The sequence below is a fragment of the Asparagus officinalis genome, chromosome 4 (genome assembly GCF_001876935.1).
Source record: "Asparagus officinalis chromosome 4, Aspof.V1, whole genome shotgun sequence".
NCBI classification, from domain to species: domain Eukaryota; kingdom Viridiplantae; phylum Streptophyta; class Magnoliopsida; order Asparagales; family Asparagaceae; genus Asparagus; species Asparagus officinalis.
The window spans coordinates 66,207,688-66,216,414 of record NC_033797.1 but is presented as its reverse complement, the minus strand read 5'-3'; the positions used below and the strand labels follow the sequence as shown (position 1 = coordinate 66,216,414).

Here is an 8,727-nt window from a genome sequence, read left to right as displayed (position 1 = left end):
TCCTCTCCCTCGGCCTCGTCCTCGCCGACGACATCCGCGCTCCCGATCCCCTCCCTCCTTATCGCGCCTCCATCAAGGTCCCACGACCTAAAACTCACTCTTTTGTAATTTTATTATTATTATCATTACTTTTTGGATACAGTCTCTAAAAAAAATCCCAATTTGCAGTTGATTGTATATCTGATTACTTCATAACTTTAAAAAAAAAAATCTTTTTCATGATATACAAATAGTTCAGTAGGCATATTCTCCATGATGCATGTTATTTGCCGATGGTATGGTGTTTGTTGATGAGACTGAGGAAGATGCTGATTCTAAAGGAGAAATGCGGAGAGAATCTCTTAAATCTCGAGGATTTAGAACTAGAATAAATGAACGCAGTTTTAGTAAAATTGTGAGAAGAATGAGCGCGCAGTAGATTTTGATGGTAAAAGATACCTAACAGGAGTCATTTTCGCGATTTTGGATCAGTTATTCATCAAAGATGGCGATATTGGAGATGGTGTGGTCTATTGAGTCAAATCCGCTGGTTAAAGTGGAGGAGTTCTTCTGGAGATAGACTACCTCTGAATTTGAGGAGAAATTTTTAGAGGGCAGTTATAGCACCCACAATGATTTATGGTTCAGAATGCTGCACAACTAAGAAACATGTGCAAAAAGTGAGCGTAGAAGAAATGAGATAGGATAAGGAATGTACTGATTTCTTATCCTATCTCTCAGTGCGTATCCACTCATCCATAGTAACATGTAGAGTTTGCTCCTATTGAGGATAAAATGAGAGAATCGTTTAGATGATTTGGCCATGTGCATCGTAGTCTATTCAATGCATCAGTTAAGATAAGTGACAGGATTATAATTAATGGAGAAAAGAGAACTGAAATGAGAGGAAGAGTAGGATTCACGTAGCAAACCCCACAATTTTGCGATAAAAGCTTTGTCTTTGTTGTTGGAATAATGGGTATGAGGTAGTAGCTCATTTTGCTAAATAAGCTATCAAGAGAGAGACCCATGGCGAGGCTCAGCCTTTTAGTCACATCAGAGCAGGTGGGCGTCACCACCCCTATCTTTTGGTATCTTATTTTGCTAGATGAAGTGACTATTCATATACTATATCATATTATCTTTTTGTATGTTTACATATACTTCCCTCTTTTGATTCATTTTTTTTCTTTTTCTTTTTCTTTTTCTCCCTATTTAGAAAAGGGATTACATCTCAGTTTATCGTCTCTTCAGTCTTATGTGTTAAAACAATGTTCATCTCCTTTGCATTAATGTTCATAAACAAGCTACTAGAAAATATCCTCTTTTTTTGCTCACTTTCTTTAGTTATTAAAACATTCCTGTTATTGTAGGATGGCTATGCTGTAGTGGCTTCAGATGGTCCTGGTGTATATCCAGTCATAACTGAATCAAGAGCTGGAAATGATGGCATTGGCGTCGTAGTTACCCCTGGAACAGTTGCATATGTTACAACTGGAGGTAAATGTTCTTGGTGCTTTTTGAATATGACATGTTGGGTATACCATCCTTAGTCTATGACTATTATTCAATTTTTGGTGGCTACTGATTCTTTTTTTTACGGAGCAGATTGGTTAGTTTTAAAAGACATACCTTTTCCTTTTATTTTGTGATAAAGTTGCAATAGAAACTATGCGCATCTCCTTCTAATTTATGACACCTACGAAGACAAATTTCATGTTTTCGGGTATATGGAGAAATATGATTGTAATTTTATAATTTCATGAGAGATTGATGAAAAGTGAATTCTGCAATTTGTTTGAACCCCCTAGGCAATGCTATGTTTTCTTAATTCCAAAAAGTAGTTTATATATAAAAATTTGAAACATGTAAGCCAATGGAATCATGATACTGCATAATCTTATTACCCACTTTCATTGGAACTCCTGAAACTTTCATGTCCCCCCAGTTGTTCAGTCTTGGTCACAAAACAACCTGATAGGCTGATATTTGAGGTTTTAAGCAACTACCTGATTTTAATCATCTTATTTCCAACCGAACGACTTCTAGGTCACGAGTTGAAGGATACAAGCTCAAACTGTAGCTGCCTTTTCCGCTGTTATGATAATATTTCTATTCAATCTTATTACTTCTTTATTTAAATGGATTCCCTTTCAGGGCCAATACCTGAGGGTGCTGATGCTGTTGTGCAAATTGAGGATACTGAAAAAGTGGCTGACTCTTTAAATGGGGTAAAACATGTCAAAATATTGGTGGGAGTGCCCCAAGGACTTGATATTCGTCAAGTGGTAAATAGGATGATTTATTTTTTTGTTATTGCTATATATTTATTTTTTGCCAAAGCTATTATATGACTTCTAAGCTGAATAAATTATCTACCAAAAATCCGTATACTATGCAGGGTTGCGACATTGCAAAAGATACTATTGTGCTAAAGTCCGGGGAGCAAGTTGGCAATCCTGAGATTGGTTTGCTTGCCACTGTTGGAGTTACAGTGGTGAAGGTATATTCCTCCCTTTTTCCAGTAAACTAGTTGGGAAAATGTTGTTACTTACTTGATCTTCCTTGAATACAGGTTTACCCTAGACCAACTGTTGCTGTTTTGTCTACAGGAGACGAGCTAGTAGAACCAGGGACTGGAACTCTAGGTCGAGGCCAGGTTACATCTAATTTATGTCAGTCTTGAGCATATAGGACATAACTCAGTACTTAATGTTTCTGATTCTTTGTGTTTATAATCTTCAGCATAATTATGCTTCACATGGATTTGTCTGTTCGTTCTTATATGCAGATAAGAGATTCAAACCGTTCAATGCTAGTAGCTGCTGGTATCCAACAGCAGTGCAAAGTTGTTGATCTTGGTATAGCTCCTGACAATGAGGAAATTCTTGGTGAGACATTGGATGCCGCAATTGATTCTGGGATTGATATACTATTGACTTCCGGTGGTGTTTCAATGGGAGATAGAGATTTTGTCAAACCTAATTTGGAAAAGAGAGGAATGATCCATTTTGAAAAGGTAGTGGTGGTTCCTCTAATCTCTTTCTCTAGATTCTGATGAAAGCTCCTGTCATTCTCTGGTATCATGAGACACTGGCTTATGAAAGTGATGAAAATCTTAAATTGCTTCTTTGTTTATACTTGTTTGCACCATAACACGATCTTTTGAATAATCTACATGCATTCTAAAGAAAATAAAAATTCCTCCCAAAGCTGGTTTTTAGGAATGGAACAGTGAAATGCGACAGTGAAGGAGCAGGCTAGGGATAACTTGAACCTCAGAATCTGAACAGAGCATCATTACCTCAAGATCTCTTGGTTACTTTTGACAACAAAAAATGAAGGAGATTTAGGATTAGTATAAATAGACGCATATCATATCAAGATTTAAACTACCTTTGTGGCTCGATCATTAACCTTTAGCTTCTTGCATTGTGCATACTGCATGTTTTAAAATATAATGGTTGTATTTCTTTGTACATGTGGTCATTAATGGAACCTAGTTGCATATTTTTATTACTATAAACACATCTTCATGCTTAAGATTCTTTACGTTATGAACATTTTAGAAATGCATCCATTTTTAGTTCACGTCTCTCTCTTAAGTTGTCTGTATACGCAGTGTTCTGGCACCTATTTCTTATTCCAGTTTGACATGCCAAAGACGTGTGAAATGAATAAGCTAATTATGACATTTATTGTAGATATTCAAATCCAGGAATTCAGATTAAACTTGGCTAGATCCTAGGTTCAGATAATTGCCTTATAACATGATATTGACCATCCACTGTTACAAGTCTTAATGTGACATTTAATTAACACCTTGTCACAAATTTATTCTAATCATGCTCATACATTTGAGATAAAAGCTTTGATGTTTTTTGTTCTTGTGCTGTTCCTTAAAATTTTAAGACTGAATGACACTAAGCAATTATGAAGGACGGATTGTTACTATCTGATATAAACCATCTTGTATCTGGAACTGGAAGATAGCATAATTCATGTGCTATGTGTTAACTATTTACTTGGATCATAATGTCTGTTTTTTCTCATTTCCTGTAGATTAACATGAAACCTGGAAAGCCTCTGACATTTGCTCAAATTAGAAATGATAAAGGGTCAAAGACAATTCTTGCCTTTGGTTTGCCTGGAAATCCAGTGAGCTGTTCCGTTTGCTTCCATCTTTTTGCTGTACCCACCATTCGTCATCTTTCTGGTTGGTCGAATCCTCACCACCAAAGGTTACTATTATTGCAAATTTTAGTTGTTAAATCTTGAAGTTGAAACCTAGTTTATGTGATGTCCATGAACAAAATGATGAATCCTGACGAATCCTGCTTCTGTGCAGAGTGCATGCCTGTATTGCAAACTCAATAAAGACAGACCCTAACCGACCAGAATATCATCGTGCCATAGTAAGATGGGAGTTTGTTACTGCAACAGGCAGCCCGGGGTAATAAATGTAGCCTATTTATATTTTCGCTCTCATACTCAATCTTCTGATTGGCTCTTTAAAGTATTAAATATGTTGTACTGCTTATAGTTTTGTTGCTGAGAGCACTGGACAACAAATGAGTAGTCGCCTTCTCAGTATGAAGTCTGCTAATGCATTACTAGAGTTACCTGCCACCGGGCAGATACTTCCTGCTGGAACATCTGTTCAAGCAATATTGATTTCAGACATAAGTTGTTTTCCTCAGGGTAAGTCATCTGGAGCCACTTCTATGTCACTTCATCAAGAGCATGCGGTCAAAAGCAACAAGTCCACACACATGCAAGTGGAGGCCGCATCTCTGGAAAAGTTTAAGGTAGCAATTCTTACAGTGAGTGATACAGTTGCATCAGGGGCAGGACCTGACAGAAGGTATGTCAATTTCTTTTTGTTGTTTATCATTCTTCATACTTGTGGTTGTACATTTCTAAATTTCCTGTATATAGTCCATGTATTCATCACATATAGGAAGCTTGTTATTAATTTTCCAAGTAAACTACATATAATCTGGTTAAATCACGAAAAGAATGGGAAATTTCATTAGCTTTTCTCTCTTTTGCTTAGTTCGTGACTCAAGGACAAATGTTATTCCCCTCAAAAAATAGCCCCCCCAAAAAAGTCAAATTCATCTTACCTTCTATTTGTGGCATTGTTTTTTTTTGTCAATGAAAAATTTTCATTCATTTTACCAATTGTGAAATGTATAGTACATCAAATACCAGAACGCCTGGTAATCAAAGCAAAAGAAAAAATTTACATTCTCTCAATTGTATCTTTCATATGAGCAGGTATAGTTTCATTCAAAATTTTAGAGTAGATGGAGATTTTGATTGCTCGAAGTAATATACTTGACTCCCTAGCTTTTCCTTAAAATATCCTTAAATTTCTCTCTTGCCAAATCAAATAGATTGTTACAGAGACTGCCATCCTCTTCAGCATCTTCAAGAAACCTCTTCCTTTCAAGTTTAAAGAATACCAATTATAATTTGGTTCCAATTACATGATCTCCAAGAATAGTCCATTCACTCCATCACTTTATTCCAGATTTCTGCAGTAAACTAACACTCAAAGAATAGATGCCTAGTTGTTTGGCATTTAGAACAGAGCACACAATTTTGATTTACCTCCAGAATATCCATACGACATAGCCTGTCCAAGGTGAGAAGTCTGGAGTGACATACTAACCATAGAACAAAAGAGTGTTTAGGGTAATGAAACCCTTTCCAGACTGTGTTAGACCAATCCACTGAAGGAGCAGGTTGAATTAGAGCATAGTACACAGAAGATAAATGAATCCTACCATTTGTGCAACAACCATTCATGATTCTGTGCAAGTTATCCACATTGCCAAATTTGTCAAGCACCAAATTTCTAACTTTGAGAAGTTGTTTCCACATCCATCAATCATTCACTTTACTTTGAATTTGCCAGACATTTGAAGTTTGTAAGTAGTTTTCATGTATCCACTTGACCCATAGCAAATCTTTTTTCAAGTGAATCATCCATAGGAGTTTTGTAGCAGCTGCAAAATTCCATGCCCTTGCTGAAAACAGACCTAACCCCCTATTGTTTCTTGCTTTGACAGATAGTATTCCAGGAAATCAGATGAATTTTATGCCCCCAAAGAAACTCTGAGCAAAGCCTGTCAATTCTTTCCAAAGCTTTGAATGGTAGGATATACTTACTGATCCAAAAGGTTTGAATTCCCAGAATTACAGACTTGATAAGCAGAAGTCTCACCGCATAGGATAGTTTTCTTTTATGCTGCCAAGTTTGGAATTTATCTGATATCTTGTCAATTAGAGCAGAACAATTAAGATAAGTAAGCCTCTTAGCATTCAATGGCAGACCCAAGTATTTCATTGGTAATATCCCCTCAGAGAAGCCCAGGAAGTTGCATATCTGATTTTTCAGGCTTTCATCAATTCCACACAAATACACTGAGCATTTACTAGCATTGGCTTCCAATCCAGAGACCTGATAGAACTTCTGAAAACAAGTGTATAATCTAGCAATAGAATTCATGTCAGCTTTGCTAAATAAGAGCAAGTCATCTGCAAAGATCAAATGAGTGATCTTTAATCTGAAACATTTAGGACGGTACTTATATATCCTGTCACCCTGTAGAGAATTTAACTTCCTTGATAGATATTCCATACCCAGGACAAATAGGTATGGTGATAAGGGGTCATCTTGCCTTAATCCCCTAGCACCATAAAAATAACCATGCAATGCACCAGATAAAAAGAACTTTGGGGAAGTAATGCATTCCATAATCCAGCAAATCACAATACTAGGAAATCTCAGTCCAATTAGCATAGCTCTGATGAAGTCCCAACTTATAGTATCAAAAGCTTTTCTCAAGTCAACATTTAGAATAGCTCTAGGGAAAATGTGCTTTCTACCATAATTTTTAATGAGTTCATGAGCTAATAAGAAATTACTAGAGATAAGCCTCCCCTTGACAAACACTGAGCTTCATTAATCAGGTACCCCATGTTTTTTGAATTCTGGTAGCAATTTATTTTAGTGATGATTTTATAAACCACATTGCAATAGGAGATTGGCCTGAAATCTGATGCTGAAATGGGGTGGAGAATTTGTGGCATAGCTGCATAGGGGATTTTGGAGTCTATTCCTTGCTTTCATGAACTTTGGTCTCATGCCGTTGGATGAGCTTACCTAACCGACTATCAAGGTTCTCCGACATGACACTAGGAACTCAGACCAAGGTCACCAAGCCAAAGAGGGTTTAAAATTAGGTTGATACTTGTCTAATTAATTTCTTTGTTGGGGTTTCTTGAATTTGAGTTGTGCTACTCAGTCCAGATGAGAAAGGGGAATGATGGTGGTGGTGGTTTACATGATGAGCAGATTAGTGCAACTAACCAGCTTTGCCTTACCATATGCATCATGTTATATGTAGGCTGCTCTTCAAAGAACTAAAGTGAACCCTAGGATTGCAGATCGTGTAGGCATCTAGCAATTGCATTAGGCAGATCACCATTCTACTGATCTTTTGCGCTGGCCCTCTCTATATAATTGTATTAGGCAGAACACAACTTTTGCTAAATCTGAAACTGAAAGTCACAATATGGTTTCTTCAGTTATTATTATTATCATCCTAGTTTGTCCTGCTGTGGTAAAAAACATAAATGTTATCAAATCATAAATGCAAAGGTTGGTCTAGATGTTGGTTACTTGGTCTTTTGAGGTTATAGTCTTCGCTATGATCGCTGTCGCGTTATCTTTTTTTCTTGTGTTAGGAAAAAAATATATATTAAATTACAATTGATGCATCTTGATACACCTCTTTAAATCACTATTTTGAAGGGGTCACAAAGTTGATGCTATAAGAATTGTGGAGTAACTTTTACTCTTTGTGGGAGGAAAACAAAGAAGCAATAGTCTATACTCTGCACATTTCATTTCCAAATGCAGTTCTGTTATCTTTTATATCCGAATTGTGAGCATGTTCCTGACAGGGTTTAGTTTATATTGTGCCTTCCAGTTGAAATTATCACCCATTAAAACTCTGGTCGCATGAGCTGTCAGGTAGTTTCTCTACGTACAGTCTTTTGTGTTTTGACCCCCTGTCCCTCTTTTTATTGTTTTTATTCCCAGTGTTTAGTATTAAGCAATCAGTCATGAAAACCGTCTATCATTTTAGCAGTGTTCCCATAGAGGTCCGTGAAAATCATATCAGTTTTTCTCATATCACTTGATGACCAACACCAAGATGAGGGAAAGTTTAATGATGATAGCGATAATAGTATTAGCAGTAGTGATGTTTTGTTTTCTTCTAACGCAAAGATAAAGTTAAGTTAATTAAAGAAAAGGGTTTATGGTTGTTGTGAACTTCTATGAGGAATTACTCATAAGATCTTATAAGATCAATTGGCGAACTTCTAAAATTGATGTTTCTTTAAGTCACTTTTGAGACGACATTGTGTTGGAGGAATGATCTATTCTCATTCTTATTTATTCAAAAGAGGGGGGGTGGACCACATTGACATACATGGGGTGCACATGGGTTGGATAATTGAATGAGTGGATGAGAAGTGGCCACCTCACTACCAAGCATTCCCATTTTAAGTCACTTTTGAGACGACATTGTGTTGGAGGAATGATCTATTCTCATTCTTATTTATTCAAAAGAGGGGGGGTGGACCACATTGACATACATGGGGTGCACATGGGTTGGATAATTGAATGAGTGGATGAGAAGTGGCCACCTCACTACCAAGCATTCCCAT

At 36.7% G+C, this 8,727-nt stretch overlaps 1 protein-coding gene across 1 annotated transcript in view; it reads left to right on the top strand.

Moving 5' to 3' along the window:
* Nucleotides 3-8,727, top strand: part of LOC109838838 (molybdopterin biosynthesis protein CNX1) — a gene marked incomplete at its 5' end in the record, with an annotated part of 15,618 nt that continues 6,893 nt past the window's right edge. Inside the window, 9 exons of the mRNA XM_020407266.1 lie at nt 3-77; nt 1,353-1,479; nt 2,137-2,267; nt 2,381-2,482; nt 2,555-2,638; nt 2,771-2,998; nt 4,042-4,220; nt 4,328-4,432; nt 4,523-4,843. Of these exons, the coding sequence (XP_020262855.1) occupies nt 3-77; nt 1,353-1,479; nt 2,137-2,267; nt 2,381-2,482; nt 2,555-2,638; nt 2,771-2,998; nt 4,042-4,220; nt 4,328-4,432; nt 4,523-4,843 (1,352 nt within the window). The remainder of the gene's footprint in view (nt 78-1,352; nt 1,480-2,136; nt 2,268-2,380; nt 2,483-2,554; nt 2,639-2,770; nt 2,999-4,041; nt 4,221-4,327; nt 4,433-4,522; nt 4,844-8,727) is intronic.